The sequence below is a fragment of the Ahaetulla prasina genome, chromosome 4, assembly GCF_028640845.1.
Source record: "Ahaetulla prasina isolate Xishuangbanna chromosome 4, ASM2864084v1, whole genome shotgun sequence".
Taxonomy (NCBI): Eukaryota; Metazoa; Chordata; class Lepidosauria; order Squamata; family Colubridae; genus Ahaetulla; species Ahaetulla prasina.
The window spans coordinates 36,567,333-36,587,216 of NC_080542.1; the positions used below are offsets into that span (position 1 = coordinate 36,567,333).

Below are 19,884 nucleotides of genomic sequence, written 5' to 3' on the forward strand. Positions count from 1 at the left end.
ACTTTTTTCACTTTTTTGTTAGAGCACTTTTTATTTTTTTGCTTCTTTTTGACAATATATGTATCATCACTATTGCCTTGTGTTTTGCTCTTTTTTCTTTTGATTATTAATTATGAAGCAATAACTTTTAAAATCATCTTTTAGTCAAATTTTCTATCAAGTAAATGGGAGGAAATATTCTTGAATGGCCTACAGTATAATATCTGTGATTCCAGGATAAAAAAACAAGAGAGTTGCTTTATGCCCCTATTATTAACTATGGCAGAAGTTGGAAATATTTTGAATTTTGTTCCATTGAAACAGAGCCAGTTTTAAATGTCCCTGTCAAGCCTTTCAAATTTGGAACAGAACTTTTATTTGTCAATTTATATGCCATTCAATCACAGAGTGGATCTATGAGACCCAATTTAACCAATAGGGTTAAATCATATGTTCGCTTTGTAAGCTTTATCTTGCTCATTTTCTGGTCTTCTGGCTATGAAAATAGGGCAGGGATTATTAGATAGAAATAACAGAAAAAATCATGAAACAATTAATAGAAAAATACATGATCTGCATGGATAGCTGACTCAAATATGTTCAGTATCCAAAAAAATATTAAAAATACCAAGCAGATCACTCTACCTTGCCCCAGGTCTTTATGCCTGTATGAAAGCTTAGCATGGTTGGATTATATATTATGCTTTTTCTTAAGAACAGCCTATCTCCTGAGGTAAAGATTGCTTCTATTGTCATGGCCTTTTGGAATTTGGTAAAATGTGGCTTTTCCAAAATTTTGTGGAATAACAAAAAGAAGGAAGAAATAAAATTATGTGTGTTATACACATGAATTTATTTATCTGTGTCTTTATCAAAATGAGAAAGCAGGTACATCTTGCCCTTAAAACCCAACCCTTATTTCACCACCAGAATCTACTGATCCATGTTTCACTTCTGAAATAGAAAAGATAGTCATTTATTGGTGAAGTGCATATTTTGCTAGTAGAAATTCTTGGATCAGTTCCTGATACCTCTGGTGAAAAGAATTAGGTAGCAAGTGATGAGAAAGACATGAGAAGCTGATGCCCAGATAATACTAGGTTTATGGGCAACACAGTATCTCACAGATTCCTATTTAATTAGATACAATCATGATATTTCAAGATGATCTTTATAGTTACATAACTAGAATATTCTGAAAATTGAAATTACAAATGTTTATATGCAAAGCTCAGTGTTTTTTAACTCTGAACATTTAATTGCATCAATAATTTTACATAACTGCAAGAGTTACCTAAGAGAATAGTAAGGAAAACTATAATGTACTATCTCTTAAATATATAAAACCATTTCTTTTTAACTATATTTAGCACCTTCTATTGCTCTAAAATTCAGGTAATATTATATATTTGTTGGCAATGCAATAAAAGCATTTCCCCACTTTTCTCTTGTAGACAATAAAATGATTAGCCTGTTATTAATATAAATGGTTAACAACTGTTGAAGCAAATCCTATACATCGTATACAGATTTTTCCAAGAATAACTTATTCCAGCTATGCTTAAGCCACTAACTTAATTTTCTCCTTTTTTTCTAGACAAATTTTTCATCTGTTGGATGACAGCTTTCTTCCTGTGAACTGTTGTCGATGTCTTCGTGCTATAAAACCAGAGTTCCATGACCTACACGTGCTTTCTTGCTCTGCTCCCCAAAAACAGTCATGAGTTAGTTATTTCCAGATATTCATCTTGTTCTACAGGAGTTACTTCATTGATATTCTGGAATACAAGGTGCTCAATGAATCGAGAGCCCCCATGAATGAAACAGCCAATTCTTGCCAACAGATGGCTAAAAATTGCACCACACATGTAGCAGGGATGGCACAGGAGGACAGGGGTCAAGTACCACCCACTTTCTATCATGATGCCAGCCAGGAACTTGATTTGTCCACCAAGGTATACAAAAGGGAGTCTGGGAGTCCTTATTCTGTACTGGTGGACCCAAAAGCAAGTAAGCCACATCTTCATGACAGAGAGGAGCAGCCATATTTCAGGGAGGACAGAACAGTAGGAGAGGCCCGAGCCGTGAAAGAAGACAGGGAGAACTCTGACGACTTGCAGGAGGAGGACGAGGAAGAAGATGAAGTGACTTACAAAAGGGAGCAGATAATAGTAGAGGTAAACCTTAACAACCAAACATTAAATGTATCAAAAGGGGAGAAGGGGGTCCCTTCCCAATCCAAAGAAACTGCTGTTCTTAAGACCAGTAGTGAGGAAGAGGAGGGTGACAGTGGGGAGGAAGAGGCCACTGAAGACAGTAATGATGAGGAGGAAAATGAGAGGCAGAAGAAAAAAGAGCAAAGAGAGGAAAATGATAGTGTTGCACAAAGGAGGACAAGGAGAGCTGCATCTACTGCAGCCGCCACATCTTCCCCTACTTCCAGAACTACAAGGGGCCGTAGAAAGAGCATTGAGCCTCCCAAGCGTAAGAAGAAAGCTGCAAAGGAGCCCAAGGCACCTGTGCAGAAATCAAAGTGTGAAGAAAAGGAGACTTTGACTTGTGAGAAGTGCCCCAGGGTGTTTAACACACGCTGGTATCTGGAGAAGCACATGAACGTCACTCATAGGCGCATGCAGATCTGCGACAAGTGTGGGAAGAAATTTGTTCTAGAAAGTGAGCTCTCCCTTCACCAGCAAACAGACTGTGAAAAAAACATTCAGGTAGGTTTTCTCACTGGTTTGCCAGATTTCCCTACCTTCTGCTGTCCCCTGGACACTTTGCAAGGGGGGGAAATCCTTTGAGGAGGACAAGTTCCCAAACTTTTCTATTTTGATCAACATTTCCTCTTGCATAGTTAAGGAAATTGACTTGCATGGATGTGGGGAGGAGGGGGAATAATACCTGGCTGTAAGAGTTCTCTGCACAATCTTGCAGAAGAAATGGAACATCGGGTTCTATATTGTATGTTGGTTAGTATTAAATGGAAGATAAAGACACATTAGTTAAAAAATTAACCATTATGCAAGATATATAGACTTGCATATGTAGACAAGATATGATAGCATGCAAGACTAATTTGTAATAATGAAATTGTCTAAATCTTATTTAGCTATAAATTGTTTAGGAAATATATGACAATGAGACACTCATGTAAACTAAACAGCCTATTATACTTTTCAGTAAATGTAAGAAATATATTTGATCTGTAAGTGTGTCAAATATCCATTTGCTATTTAGCTGCTATGGATTGTTGTTAGATTTTGAAATAATTATTTAGAAATAAGTGACCTATGTTTGGGGACTGAGAGCTATATTCCTCAGAATATTTTTGGAACTGCCTGAATGGGTAGAGCTGGATGAATAAGAAATAAAGCATTCAGCCAGGATAAACAAGCTCACATTCACATTCTCACACTAATTAGCCTTCCTATTTGTCCATCTTGTCAAAAGATTGTTGTTGTTCCTATTACCATCATAAAGTCTGTGATCTTCACAAGGATTGTTATGAGAAAATGTTCATTCTGCCTCCAGCTATCTGGAATAGATGGGGGGAGGGTGGTTAACTTACCATTATAATCATGAAGGCAAAATATGGAAGATGGAAAACAGCAGTTAATAGCAGATCAATCGGACAACAAGAAAAAAGTGAGTTTGGATTCCATGATTCCATTAAAGATAGTTGTGAATTATACACAGGTAATTCTGAATATTGGGAAACTAATAAATAAAATACATTGTATGTTTGCACGAACCATATTTTTCGGACTATAAGACGCACTGGTGTATAAGATGCACCAAGATTTCAAAGAGGTAAGAAAAAAATGGTTTTTACCCTCCCCGGCCCCCAGGAGTACTGCAGGCTCGCAAACCCTCTGCATGCCCTGTTTTTTGCAAAAATGGGCCCATTTTTCACCCATTTTGCAAAAAATGGGGTGCGCAGAGGGTTTGGGAGGCCTGCAAAGTGTCCTGGGGCTGGGGGAGGGCAAAAATGGGGGCGTTTTTGCCTTCCCCAGTCCCCAGGAGCACTCTGCAGGCCTCCCAAACCCTCTGCGCATCCTGTTTTTGTGAAAAACACCCCCCCCTTTTTTTTTTTTTTTTTCAAAAATGGGACAAGCGGGGCGGGGCTTTGGAAGGCAAAAATAGCTATATTCGGTGTCTAAGACGCACCAACATTTCCACCCTCTTAGGGGAGGAAAAGTGTGTCTTATACTCTAAAAAATATGGTAATGTATTCAGGTTAGTTCTTGGAATGAAACTGAATACAGTATAATTAGATAAATACCTAACAAACTAGTTATTGTATTCAGAGACCATAAAGGAACTGATAGAGCAAAGTGATAGTAAACAGTCTCCCTAAGAAAAGTTCCCTTTTTAAAAATAGCACATTTTTAGTTACTTCTCCATAGAACTGGAGGTTGAATTCAAGTTAGTAGCAGGGTGAAATCCAGCAGGTTCTAACAGGTTCTGGAGAACCAGTAGCGGAAATTTCGAGTAGTTCGGAGAACCAGCAAATACAACCTCTGGCTAGCCCCAGAGTGGGGGGGGGAATGGAAATTTTGCAGTATCCTTCCCCTGCCACGCCCACCAAGCCACGCCCACAGAATCAGTAGGGAAAAATTTTGAATTTCACCTCTGGTTAGTAGTATTCCTTGTAAGATTCTTGGTCTTGGAAATGATGCAGAATGAACAAATCAAGAATCTTTGGACAAATACAAATGAAGAGTCCTTGTGCATATGATCAGCATTTGTGTGTCTTTAATAAATGGATCAGCAAGATGTTTATTTTCAATTACAGACTCTTTGCCTGAATATATCAATATTTAACCTGATAGCATTTATACCTTTTATTTTAATCAATTTTGATTTTTTAAAAAAATAATAAATATTTTAAATAAATATTACATAAAACATAGAGTAACGTTCAAACACTCCTTCTGTGGGTCTAATATTTATCTTTTGCTTATTAGCTATGAAATGCCCAGTCTGAATTAAAGGATAAGTGGTCCTCAACTATGTGATTGGTTTGCATTTGCTTCCTTCAGTGTGATCATTGTAATTGTTGAAATCAAGAATTTTGGTTTAGTATTCTGTTATCCCTGGTTCTGATTTTGTGTCTCTTCTGTAAACTGGATGTGATATTTCTGATATATATGTGTGAACTCAGAGGAGTAAGAAACAGATGATCCTCCTGCTACTGCTCTGTCCACTCTGTTACTCAACAGTTCCACTTCGTTGTTATTCCTTGTGTCAGCTTCAGCAATCCTCTGGTCCAGAATTCTTACGCTGTTATGCCCTAGGAACTGGAATCCACTTACTTCTATCTTCCAATTTGAATGGAAAATAAGAACAAGTTTCAAGTCAGTTAACTCTAATCTGCATTTTGTAGTAGGTTTATTATTTTTAAAGTGCTTTGGACTAACTTAAAAAACCTTCATGGATCTTATATTTTTCTCACTAAATGTATTGTTTAAAATTATATTTTGCTAACTTATTATATGTTTCACACAGTCTGAATAACTGATAATGTTCTGGTTTCTTGGCACAGAATTTAAATTTGGGGACAGAGAGCGCATTACTTTCTTGTATAACTGGTCTGCTAGGGTTATGGTAAGATGTATTAATGCTTGCACCTAATAATGATACAAATTACCTATATTTTTATTTTGCTTTGCTTTACTATCATCTTACATAAGATAAACATTAATTAAAAAGTATTCTTTCCAACTAAAATCAGTCGTTAATAAAAAATCACATTACTTTGTTTAAATATGATCTGTCATGATTTTGGCTAGAGGGGAATGTATTGTTTCATTCTCTCTTATTTCCTATCCGTAGTCTAACTTTCTGTACTCCAAATAAGAAAAATAATTGTTTCATTTTGAATAATTTATTGTAATCCCGCAATTCACAACAATATACTTCCTAGATTATGCTTAAATACAAATGAGCTATTTTTTATATCAAACATCATTTTCAAGCTGCCAGGCTAGCTCACTGAATTTAGTCAATATTCTTCCACATCCTGCTCATTCCATCAATGTATTTTGTATCTGTGAAGAGCTGGTAGAAGCCTGGATATTGCTGCTGATTTGCTCTTGAGGAAGCAGCAGGTGGCGATGTAAGCACATGAATACAGTACTCACTTAAACCTTGTTATTTGCAGTTTCAGTGACAGAATGAACTGAGTGGCATTTTAACACTTGTCACAAACAGCATACATACAGTTGCAGCCTTTTCCTTGTGTATGTTCATTTCATTTGGTTACAGCTTCCTGGTACCATCTGAAGTGAACTTTGTTTAAATTATTCTTCTTTGTCCTGTCCACCCATTCAGTGTGTTTCCTGTAATAAGTCATTCAAGAAGCTTTGGTCCCTCCATGAGCATATCAAGATTGTCCATGGATATGCAGAGAAAAAATTCTCCTGTGAAATATGTGAAAAGAAGTTCTACACCATGGCTCACGTGCGAAAGCACATGGTTGGTGAGTTTTTGCTGTCAGTTTTTGCATAGCATAGTGCTTCTTTCAGATTTATGATTCTGATGTTCAGTCAACTGTCCATGTAGCATTTAGGTAGCTCATTGTTTACAAATAGGTTAGTCGTTTTTAAAAACATCTCTCTGTAACTATGCCCTTATTCATCTCCATTAGTCATTACTGGAAAGGATAGGGAAAGCCATAGAAAGCCTTTCAAGTAAAATGGGAGAAGCCCAGTCTTTGGCATCTCAGTCTGCCCAATGTAAGACTATCTGGGGCTATAATGTGGGGAATCTGTTTTAGATGCAATTAGAGACAGAAATGGCACTTTAGTTTATTTGCAATACAGAGATCTGGTGTTTTAGTTAAGCCACATTTATTACTAGTTTTATAATAAAACTCTACTTTGATGTGCATCTTCCTGAATGCAAGCACTGAAGTTAGGGAGTTTATACATTTCCTCTTGCCTTTGAAACTAAAATCTATATTTGGAAGAATTGAAGCATATAACATTGGTAAAATGTGGGATACCTTCACTGTAAAATACCTATCCATAGATTTAAATGATACAGAAAGAACAGTTCCATGATAAGTTCAACTTCTTCTAAGGGTGAACTGAACTGTTAAGAAATTATTCTTGGCTGAAATAATTTTGACTTGGTAAGATAGCTAAGAACTTACCTTTGAACTTAGGTGGGATGTTGAGAAAGAGAGTTAATGAAATAGGGCACTTAAGTCTTATGATTATACAAAGTCTAATTATGTAGTTCTCTGTGTACATGCCTACCATAATTTATAGTCAAATTAGCATGCTTTGTATTTACTCTGTACTAAGCTGATTTCTATATTATAACGCACAGTAAATAGCATTTTTATTTCCTGGGTGTTAATTGCTACTTGAAGTTCTTTTGTTTATATTATAATTTAACTACAGATCACAAGAACCATTCTAATTGAATGACACCCTCATAAATACTTTAAATAAAATAAAAATTCAACTGGATCCCATCTTATTTATGCTTAGAGTATATCTCTTGAGAGATTTAAGCTAGTTATGACTGACTTACTTAATTGACTGATGTTTCAGCACATACTAAGGACATGCCATTTACATGTGAAACCTGTGGAAAATCTTTCAAACGCAGTATGTCGTTAAAGGTTCATTCACTACAGCATTCAGGAGAGAAGCCTTTCCGATGTGAGGTATGAATTCTGCTCAATTGTAAATTGTCTAATTGTAAAAAAACAAACATATAATTATAAAGTAATATTAAAATTGAATAGACATGAACAATAAAACCTGTGCTACAGATCAAAGTTATCTCTTATCTAACATTCTATTTCTACAGTGACCAGTATACAAATAAGAATAGTGACATGCTCACCCTCCACTGCATTTTTTTTTTAATATCTTATGGTGCTTTTGTAACTCTGGCAGAAATGGATTATATCTCAATGATGATCAAAATTATATTTATCACTGCTTGAAAAGAAACCAAGGATAATGTGGTGGATTGCAGCCAGATGAAAATACATTGGGTAGGGGAAGATATGGCAGAAAATAGTTTAAATCACTGTCAGATATAACAATAACAATAACAACAGAGTTGGAAGGGACCTTGGTGGCCTTCTAGTCCAACCTCCTGCCCAGGCAGGAAACCCTACATCATCTCAGACAGATGGTTATCCAACATTTTCTTAAAAATTTCCAGTGTTGGAGCATTCACGACTTCTGCAGGCAAATCATTCCACTTATTAATTGTTCTAACTGTCAGGAAATTTCTCCTTAGTTCCTGACAGTTTTAGTAATATAGTAAATATAGTAATATAGAAACTGACTCCACTGAAAAACTGAACTATATTTATTGAGATAGGTTATAATAACAGAATCTTACAAGTTTGAGTGGACCTTAGTACTCTCTGAACTTACTTGTTTTCTTGCAGATATTTCATTACCCAAACTTGGTAACATCATCAGTGCTAATAAGAAGTGCAATTTTCTGTCAGTTTATATTCTAGTGGCTTGCCCTGTCAATATTGGTGTGGGTGATCTTATAGATTCTTTGGTTTGGCTCAACCAAAGAATTTCTAAAGCCACCCCCACCAATACTGACAGGGCAAGCCACTAGAATATAAACAAGCAAGCAAGCTCAGAGAGCACCAAGAACTCCTAATCTCAATCCTGAGCTACCAATATTCTCCTTTATTCATCTTACAAGTCTGCCTGTGTTTTTACTTCCCTCCATCTTATCCTCTGTGAATCAGGAGAGCCATATTAGTCTAATATTCCTAGTGTCACTGTTCTGATTCTCCAAAACCAAGAAACAGAAATAAAAGGTTTGGTTAATTGCTTTTAATTCTGGCAGACCTGGAAAAATCAGCACATAGCAACCAAAACAAAGGCAGCAATAATCATTGCTGCTTTTCCGCCTATTTAATTATGCCCCCTACGTGTGCCTGCCCCACCCACATGGCTGTGGTACTTCTTGAGAGGCCTGGAATCTTTTTGTAGGGCCTAGTTCTTTCTTCTGCTGCTGGCCAGCTGATTGTTGGCCGGCTACTTCTTCAATGTCAATCTCCCACCATGTTAGTCTACTGTTTTTCATTATTCCTGCAAGACTTCCCCCCAAATGGCAACCCCAAGGCGGTCCGCTGAGGGTTGTCATTTTGAGGGTTGACACCTAGGCTTTCTGGGTTCATTATTTACTTCTGCATGTTCTGTCCTCTTAATGGCTTCTGGCTGATTTCTCCATCATCATCTCCATCCTCCTTATAGGCACTTCCAGGGACAAGAGCCCTGGTATTTGGTACCAATCTTGATAGACTCTTGTGCTATACCGTAAGATCTGGTGATGAAGGTTCAAATGCCCTGGTTTCTAATTGTTGCTACTTAATGGATAACACTAGTTTATAATAAAGTTCTTCTCTTTCACAGTTTAATTGTGGATGAAAGGGCTGGATTTTTTTAAATTACCAAAACCTAGCTGGCTACCAAGGGTAGCCCAGGGTTAAGGTGGTAGTATAGCAATTGTCATCTGAAAGGTTTGATGGCTTTCAGATGCACTGTTCTGCAGGACCCAGTTGCGAATTCCTGCTTGTGAAGTTGGGCAGTAGGGATCAGAGGGAATTGTGCTTGTGTTCCTGTTGGAATTCATAGCTGGTTTGGCAATAGAGTTCCATTGGCTTATGATACGGCAGACTTTAATCTGCTGATTTCAGGTGCAGGCTTGAAGTCTAATCATGGCTACCAAATACCTCTATGCCAAAACACGGACCAAAAAGTGTCACATATTGAACCTTGTCTTTATCTTGGGACAGTTGCAATATAAACTGGACTTGGAGAGTACTACCATGAATCCCTTGCCATGGACAGATTACTCCCACTTGGTCTTTGATTTTTCTGGGGCTGTATCCCACCACAGAGAGGTAGGAATAATTTGATCAATCTGCCTTAGGCTGAACTGGGTTTCAGAAGGGGCTTAGGGTCATTCATGGAACTCTTGTACATGGTTTGACTGAAGCCTTACTCACCATTTGCAATACGAGAGCAATTGTGTCCTTAAATCAGATCACATCTGTGCAGGCTCTCTATACCATAGAAAGTTGTCTAGTTTTCAAAGGTATCCAGTTGTAATGAAGTGATATAGAACATTGATGGAAAAAAGCAAAGATACAGGTAATCCTTGATTTATTACCACAGTTGTTTTTGTGTTAGGAAGCAACAGGTGAAGCTAGGGAAAATTTCATCCAGTACCCAAACCATGAGCACAGGCTCCCCTCAGGCTATATGCTCTCTCCAGTGTTCTTTTCTCTCATACCGATGATTGCATCTCAAGGGACCTCTTCGTTCTGAAATGTGCAGACGATTCAACAGTCATTGGCCTCATTCGAGACAGTGATTATTCTGCATATAGACAGGAGGTTGAACAACTGTCCCTGGACAATCTGGAGCTGAGTACACTTAAAATTGTAGAGATAAGAGTGAATTTTCGGAGGAGCCCTCCCTGTTTTACCACCTCACCATATTAGATAGCACAGTAACAGCAGTAGAGTCCTTCAGATTTGGGGATTTTATAATCTCCCAGGGCTTGAAATGGACACTTAACATAGAACCATCATTATAAAGACACAGTAAAGAACGTTCTTCCTGCATCAAGTCAGGAAGTTCAGACTGCCCCAGGCACTGTTGATACCATTTTACAGAGGAATTATTGAGTCTCTTGTATATACTTCTATAACTATCTGGTTTGGTGTAGATTCCAATGGCTATTTAAATTAGAGACAGAATAACTGCCACCAGCCTGCCTTCCAAAGACAACCTATATATTGTATGGGTCAGAAGAAAGGCTCTAGGCCCCTCACATCTTGAATATTAGCTCTTTGAATTCCTCCCTTCCTGACAGCCTACAGGGCATTGCATGCCAAAAGAACTAGACAGAGGGACAGTTTTTCCCTCGTGCCATCACTCTGCTGAACACCCAATTCTCACAGTGCTGTCTAATGTCTATGTATATTTATCCATGTAATACGTATGTATTATTATTATTATTTATCCTTCTTGTTAGCCTTCTAAATCCCTCCTGATGATGATGATGATGATGATTCTGTTGCTTTGCATGTACACTGAAAGCTTCCGCACCGGAAACACATTCCTTATGTATCTAATCACACTTAGCTAAATAAAGTATTCAGTCTCAATTGACCTCAAAATTTCCATTGTTAAGCAAGACAGTTGTTAAGTGAGTCTTGCCCCATTTTACAACCTTTTTACCACAATTGTTATGTGAATCACTGCAGTTAAGTTAATAACATGGTTGTTAAGTGAGTCTGGCTTCCCCATTGACTTCGCTTGTCAAAAGATCACGGAAGGTGATCACATGACCCCAGGACATTACAACGTAAATACATGCTAATTGCCAAAGGTCTGAATTTTGATCATGTGACCCTGGGAATGCTGCAACAGTCATAAAGTGGAAAGAACAGTCATTAGTCCCTTTTTTCAGTGGGGTTATAACTTCAGACAGTCATCAATTTAAAAATTTTAATTTGATTTTATGGGTTTTAAATTTCTGTCAATTTTATAGGGCGTTATTATATTTTAAATTTGGCCATTTGAATAAGTTTTTTAAGGGTTGTTTTTTAGTATTGTATGTATTGTTTCTTTTGTATTTTATTTTGGCTGTTCACCACCCTGAGTCCTTCGGGAGAAGGGCGGTATACAAATTAAATTATTATTATTATTATTATCATCATCATCATCATCATCATCATCATCATCATCATCAAATAAATGGTTGTAAGTTGAGGACTACCTGTAAATCTGACCAAAAATGGGTAGGAGCCTTTTTTTGAACATTATCTTGTAGTGATAATGTGGTAGAATGTGATATTTTCTGCCCTTATTTCAGGCCAGCAGCCTGTTTACATCGTCCCAGTCCTTCCTGGATAAGGATGGGATCAGGGAAATATTTCCAGAAAGGCTTTTTGTCATTTCTTGATAGAATTAACTGTAATGTAGTCTAAATTTGAGATGTTCCTTGAAAAACTTTTAGAAGCTGCAGCTGATTTAGAATGCAGAGGCACAGGCAGTTTTGGGTGTTTATGATACAGTACACCTATTTTTAAGCTGCACTGGCTTCCAGTGGCTTATAGTCAGGATAGTTGTGGAATGACTTACTTCAGATTATTTTTGCTTGCCTGTAGAGCTATACAGAGATGAGTTTGAAAAAGATATTCAATAACCATTAGATAAACACCATCTTAGCTGTGAAAGAGGAGGAAGTATGAAGAAACTCAAGATTGTAATACCGTGATTCCCTTGATATAAGCCAAGGGAGGGAGAGAATCTTTGTTAGGCTTTCAAGATTCTGCTATTATACTTTGTAACAATAAAATTACAACAGTCCTTCTGGAGTCTTGTTTCCTGACCTGGCCTACATAGAAGGACTGACATCAGTCTTGAAAGCCTCACTGCTTTCTAATTATGACGTCATTAATCTTTCTTTTGATTGTGGAAATTGCATCAAATCTTCAGGCACCCTATTGTTCATAGTGCAGCTTGCTCAAGCATGATAAAACAATAACAGCAAATAGAAATACAAATAACAAACCTGAACAGTATCATAGTACAGTTAATGCAGCAGTTCAGACAAGATTGTCTCATTGGGGCAGTTCAACCATCTGCATCCCAGCCAGCATTTCTTTGCTCTCAAAAGAATTTCTGGAGAGGTTTGGAAGAGACCAAGATCAGTTTTTTACTTTTATGACTCAGTTTGAGTTGTTTATGAAATGTCAACCAACAGCATTTCTTACAATTGTTCCAATGTTGGAACATTGTTCCAATGTTTGTTCTGAATCTTTTGAAAGATGGAAAAGTCAAATAAGCTGTCCCTCATCAAAGGCAATATTCATATTACTGCATAATTACCAGAACTTTGTACAAAGTTAAAGTTGCATTTGATTATTCAAGTAAGGTAGCAATAACAAATTGAGAGATCTGCAATCTAAAATAAAGAAGTGAGAAAGTTCATAAATACATATAGGTTTTCAGTTATTTACCAGAGATGTGGTAAAATAATCTTACAGTGATGGACTAATTTTCAGCTTCCTACTAATGAACTGAGAAAGGAGGTCAGTGTTACAAGGCATACCAGAGAATTTGAAAGAACTGTTCCAATACTGAATGTTAATGGAAGGTGAATGGAAGACTTGAGGCATGGAGGAAATAGCAAGATTTTTCACCCCTGCTCCACCCCGATGACCTTCTTAGATACCCATGTCAAAGAATCCAAATAGAAGTAATAAAGAGATGCATATCCTCAATAGAGAAGGAAAGATAGAAGTATATGCTTCTACTATGTAGCCCTAGAATACAAAGCCTAGACTTGCATCACAAGGTACCTCTGTCAATGTCTCTCACCTGTGGAATTGCAGCCCACATTATAAACAAGTGCCCCACCTGTTCAAAAGCCTTATCTTTGGGAAAAGAAAGGCTTCCCCTTCAGGAATCCACCAGGAGAACCTTTTAGATATTAAGCTCAGGCAGCCAACAGAAAGACTTACTTTTTTATGTCAGAGAAGAAAACATTGAAGGATGTTCATTGCTATAGATTCCATGTGTCCAAAACCTCCTGGGTGTGACCGTTAGTGGTCCCTACCTGCTACCTCTTATTTCAGGCTTACTAGACAGCCTTCAAAAGACACATTTTCACAAAATTGGATTTGAGAGATGCATACAATTTAATCAGAATAAAAGATGGACATGAAATTTGCTGATATACCAGGTATGGCAAATCTGAATACATAGGAGTGTTATTGAGATTAAAGACAATATTTCACTCATTAGTATGTTTGGTGATATACTGATATTTTCAGAAAATCCATCTTTGCATGAGAGCAACATTTAAAAGAATTAAGAATGACTTTGCAAATGCTTAAGTTGTAAAAATGTGTGTTTGATTTTCCCCAGCTGGATTACTTGAGTTGCCAGTTCTCTACAGAACAAATATAAAGAGATCCAGTACAGTTCATGTTCTCATGGCAGACACCTAAAAATATGAAAGACGTTCCAAATGTTTTCTTTAATTTTTTTGTAGAAAATTCATCCTTAACTTTGTAGAATGCAAAAAACCTTTGCCACAATTCCTAAAGAAAGGACCCAAATTAAATTGGTCTAACCTAGAGCAAGCAGCAGTTTAGAGTTTGAATGTTTTTCTTTTATTAGCCACTATTTATCCAGATCTCTCCTCTCTTTTGAAGCTTAAGCACACACATTCATGTGGCATTAGGCACTTTTCTCCCTCAGGAAGTGAGGAGGGGGGAATTTCCTGCCATGTCCATTCTGTTCCATATTGCTTCTCACAGGTGAAAAGGACTAACATTTCAGTAAAGTATTCTTTGCAATAAAATAGTTTTCTATTGGAACACTTTCAAAAGATTAAATTTTTCATTTCATTGGATGAGGTAGTTACAAGTTTTTCCTATTTCGGTTTTTATAACATCTTTATTCCCTGTTTATAGAACAACATAGCACACGTGTTATCACATAAATTTGATTTTCTATGCTCAGCCCTGTCTTCTGCAGTCCTGAGATGAAGCAACTTTGATTCTCCTTAAAGAATAGACTATCCTGGAAGATTGGAGACAGAGAGGCAGGCTACAGATTGATTGGGTTAGAGTTGAACAGCAACAGAATGCATGTGCTATGGTCACATGGGTGGCCTCCAGAGAGATTTATACATGGATTCTTTAGATTAATATAAAGAAATGTATAATAGACAGTTGTTTCTCAATAGTGAAGCAAACAAGTTCTCTTTAGGGAAAGGTATTATAAGTCTGCTATAAGAATAGAACTGCTGGACATGGAGGGAGTGTTTAAACTGCTTGGCTACTCTGATCTTTAATATCAAAACTAAGAGCAAATGGCAGGGACTATGTATTTATCTATCTATATTTGTCACCGGGCCAAGATTGTTTCTGAAAAATCAGCCATTTATTTCAGGACGCGCCCCCCCCCCTTTATTTTTGGAATCATGAGGTTTTGTTTCAATGGGCTTTATTGTATATTTTAAAGCTGTTTTTTATTGTGTGCTGGCAAACGGAAAATGAGTACTAAGTAAAAATGTATTCTGAATCCTAGATACAGGAGGATACATTTGAAATAACTGATTTACTGGAAGGGCTACCAGGAATCTGAAAGTTTATGGAAAAGAATAGCAGGTATCCATGCCCTATAACTCATAAACCATTTTATCTGAGATCCCTGTACAGACACGATCATGTGATCTCTTTATCAGAATCAATGGACAGTGAATTTAGGAATGGGAAGAACTCTATGCTTACCACTAATATAGACTCTATCCAATACAGGCCATCGTGCAACAAGAATGATGGGAGGAGTCTCCAGTACTTTATAACTTGTCTAGTGACCTTGAGGGCCTGCTGAGTGTGTGTGTGTGTGTGTGTGTGTGTGTGTGTGTGTGTGTGTGTGTGTGTGTAAACCTGTATTTGGTTTTTATAGCAGTTTGCCCATATTTTCTTTGCACTTAGAGGGGAAACTGGGTTGGACAGGGCAAGTCATGTAGAGCAAAAGTGTCAAATTTGCAGCAACACGTGACATATTGCTCCTTTTCCCGCTTTGCTAAAACACATGGGCATGGCTAGTGTGTGACCCATCTCTGCGGGCTGTGAATGACACCCCTAATGTAGAGGAATGTAAAGATGGCCGTAATACTCAGCAATTGTAAGCTTGGCTTCAAAATAGAAGAAGCAGTGAGCAAGAAACCCAGGATTGGCCTCTCTGGCTTTTCTTGGTGTAAAAGAGAGAAACATTATTTTTCAAGGTCCTTTTATTAGACAGTAAAATAACGCTAAAATGCCCTTGTAGAATCTGTTTCTTGAGGTGGTCTATCTTCAAAAGCTCAAAATATTAAACCAGAAGCAATAAGGCTCTGACTTTTTATTAGGAAATATTATCTTCTCTTTTGCCACACCTTGCCCCTGGAGCACCTTTCCCACAAGATCCAGAAATCTTCAACTCAATTGGCCTTTCATAAGGCATTAAAGATTTGGATGTTCCCTCTGGCATTTGGGGCAGGAGGTTAAACCAGCCCTGTTGATCGATTTGTCTGGTTTGATTTATGCTGATTGAAAATAGTATCCTGTGTAGACCCCAGGTATGCTATATTATTATTTTGGATTAGTACTTGGAAAGTTTATTTTGTATATTACATTGCTAGTTTGTGTTTAATCTTCTGTGTGCTTCTTAGAATCATTGCTATATGATGGGCAGCTATATAAATTGTTTAAATAAATAAGACATTATAGTTGATTGACTATAGTTGTCATTGTTGTTATATTTGTGAATCCATGAGAATCTGTTGTACAATAACTTAACTATCAACATTGCAAGGGAGCAGTAGACAGGTTGAATATACAGTTTCAGATACAAAGGCTTAAGTGTAGATTTAGAGAATGGAAAGGTCAATACTGGTATGCATAATTTTAAAAAAAAAACCGTTTCAAGCTGTAAATAGAACGGTTCAATTCAAAATGTATCCTTGGAACATTCTATGTGTTCTCTGTTCCAATATAAAAAATTATAATGTTTTGACTATACAACATTAAGAAACAATAGGAACTCTTAAATTCAATTATATATTATCCCTGTACCTTAAAATTGGTAGGGAGAAAATCAGTGCTATTTCCCTTCCAACTTTCAGAAAATTTGCCAAATGGGATAATTATAAGTAATGATAAATACATTTTTGAAAAGTTATAGAAGCAATATAGAATATAGTACATATTTAGATTATGTATGATTGGCAGTCTGGAGGGGGGGGAAACCGCTGAAAACAAAGGAAAAAGAATGATTCATTACTGTATAACTATTGACCTTCTTGAGGTGGAATTCCTGATCCCATGGGCAGAAAGCTCTCCTCTCCCAGAAATCCTTTGTGTCTTTGCATCTTGGCTACATCTCTTTTTATATGATTGCAGTTTAGTAAGTTCTGCAGCTAAGAGCCAGTTTGGTATAGTGGTTAAAATGTTAGGGTAAAAATCAGGAGACTGTTTGAACCTCAACTTAGTCACAAAGTTAGCTGGGTGACAAAGCCAATCACTCTCTTTCAACCGTAGGAAGAAGGAAATGGCAAATACTTCCAGAATCTTGCAAAGAACCCTATAGAGCCTAGTAAAAAAACTGACTCAGAGACATTAAAAAAAAATCAGCTGCTACAGGAGCTGTCTTGTCTTCCAGGAGATGCCACAATTCACAGCTTTTCCTTAATAACTGTGTGGGTGAGAAAGAAAACTCTCACAACTTCCTTTTTTGACAATTAAAAGAAGCGATGAATTGGAACAGACATAGAATAATGTACATACTACTTGCCCATGTCTACAAAGGCATGTGGCCTTTTCTTCCCATTCTTGAGAAAAGCCAGTCTGACTAGGGATAAAAAGAAACAAACTTCCTAAATAATTTAGATTTGAATAAAATGCTAAAATGCAAAGATTTATTAGATATTCATGGAAAATTAAAAACATTACAGGACCTCCAAGAACAAGGATTACGAGTTGACTGGTGGACTTACCTTCAGTTACAAAATCGATATAAACAGGACATAAAAGAATATGGAATATATCTTAAACTACAACGATTAGATAAAATTTTACTAGGGCCAGACAAAAAAAATATTACCCAAATTTATAAATATTTTCTGGAAGTAGAATTGGAAGAAGAAGTAGTGAAAAGATGTGTGGAGTCAAAATATTGGACATAATATAAATTTATCAGACTGGGAGAACATATGGAACGGAAATTATAAATTAACAAAATCAGTAGCATATAAAGAAAATGCATATAAAATGTTCTACAGGTGGCACCTACCCTCTTCAAGATTAGCGAAAATGTATCCCAAAATGAGCCCCATATGCTGGAAATGTAAAAATAAAGAGGGAACTTAATTACCATATGTGGTGGGCCTGCCCCAAATCCCATAAATATTGGTTAAAAATTAAAGAGTGGCTACAGGAAATCACGAATGAACAATTTGATCTAGAACCGGAACTCTTTTTATTGGGGATTTTCAAAAAAAATATATGTAAAGAGTATCAAATATTTAATACTACACATATTAACTGCTGCTGGGATGGCCTTCGCTCAATGTTGGAAACAGCCATGTATACCTACAGAGAAACTTGTTATACAAAAGATCATGAACTGCACAGAAATGGACAAACTAATGCTGAGTTTAAAAGATAAGGAGACATCGGTATTTCATAATATATGGGAACAGTAGTATAAATGGATAGAAAGGAGATAGACAAGGATATTTAGTTACTAAGTATAAACAATAGATAAAACAAGAACACAAATATATACAATTTTATGTTTGTAATCATTGCACGGATTAGTTATAAGAAAAACACCAAAAATAGCTGTTAAGTGATATAACCTTTTCTTTTCTTTTTCTATGTTTTTAATGTAAAAAAAGTTTAATAAAATATATTTTTTTTAAAAAAGAAACAGGAAGACAGGAAGAAATTGTAGAAATCCAGAAAAATATAAAAGAAAATGCAGTATGCCAGGCAAACTGTGAAATTGTGATGAACTGCCTCAATGAATGCATTCTTGCTCTTACCTAGAAATGTTGTGATTTATGTTTATAAATTATTAGAAGATTATAAACAAAATTATAGTCCTGCCCAGTGTGAGAGATGGGATGTAAAACAGAGATACTTACTCATTTTTCTCATTTGAATTGCTACTTATAAGGTAGGCAAAGAACTGCCCTTCTGACTTTTGATTATTTGTGTTTAATAAATTCTTTCCATTACTAATAAATTACTATTAAATCCTTCCTTTTCCATTACTTTTACATCCTTCAGACAGGTCTGTTTTTCTGTCTGTCTAAAGTATCTATCCTGTCATATTTACAACTTTTAAAAGCACTGTTTTCATTTGCTCATCCTTTTGAGGAGACTTCATATTAATCAGTGAGATACTGCCAAGGAGTTTGTTTTCTCCCCAGTTCAACTAAAAACAAAGTCCTTTCTAGCAAGGATACATGGTGGGATAATTTGACTTGGTGTGTGATACTTGTCAATGTGGATTGACCATCGGGAATGGTTGACTGGCTGTAAATATCAACATTTAGAGCCTGCACAATCACAATGCTTTCAAATAATAACAAATATTTAAACTTCAGTAAAAGAGCATGAGCAATCTTTTCTAATGTCCAAACTAGTTGGTAGTGATTTTTTTTAATTGACTACCTACCCCACTCCTTCCTCAACACTAGACTAAAAATACTAGATTTATTTCAAACCTTAGAACATTTAAAATGGCTACTGCAAGTTTGAATTAGTTGGAATTTGGATTGTTTTGTACTCTTCCACTTTAAGTAAATGTTTTTTCTTCTCTAAATTTGACTTGAAGAAATGAGTAGAAAATAATGATACCTTCAATTCTGCAGTTTCAAATTGCACTTGACACCTGCATTGTATACACATTTGTGTTAAAACTTCCGAATCAAAATAATTTCTAACAGCTTAAATCTTGGTTATTCAGTGAGTCAAAGAAGTGGGACAAAATGTCTATTCAAGCCATTTTTTTGTTTTGCCTTTTATCTTTTCCTTCCATACATGCATATTCATTTGCTTCTAACATAGTAATGCAATAAAATCTATACACTACTAAAACTCTTGGGTCTGTATCCTTTATTTTGGCAAAACTTGCATCATAGTGCAAACATTTTAGACCAGATATCTCAAATGGACTGTCTTATAAAATCTGTCCAAAACCCATGTTCCCTGATTCCCATGAAATTGAATTTTGCAAATTTTATAAAATATTCTGAATTAAAATTATGTAGTCAGCTCCTGATGTTTGGCAGTCTGTACAATTGATCAAGGCACTTTCAAGGCATATA

General features: G+C 36.4%; 1 protein-coding gene across 4 annotated transcripts in view; it reads left to right on the forward strand.

Moving 5' to 3' along the window:
- The window catches only part of ZNF652 (zinc finger protein 652), a 47,774-nt gene that overhangs the window by 22,167 nt on the left and 5,723 nt on the right, over positions 1 to 19,884 (forward strand). For all 4 annotated transcript variants that reach the window (XM_058183819.1, XM_058183817.1, XM_058183820.1 and 1 more), the window contains 3 exons: positions 1,577 to 2,699; positions 6,313 to 6,460; positions 7,542 to 7,657. In XM_058183819.1, the coding sequence (XP_058039802.1) occupies positions 1,794 to 2,699; positions 6,313 to 6,460; positions 7,542 to 7,657 (1,170 nt within the window). In that variant the 5' untranslated portion in view covers positions 1,577 to 1,793. The remainder of the gene's footprint in view (positions 1 to 1,576; positions 2,700 to 6,312; positions 6,461 to 7,541; positions 7,658 to 19,884) is intronic.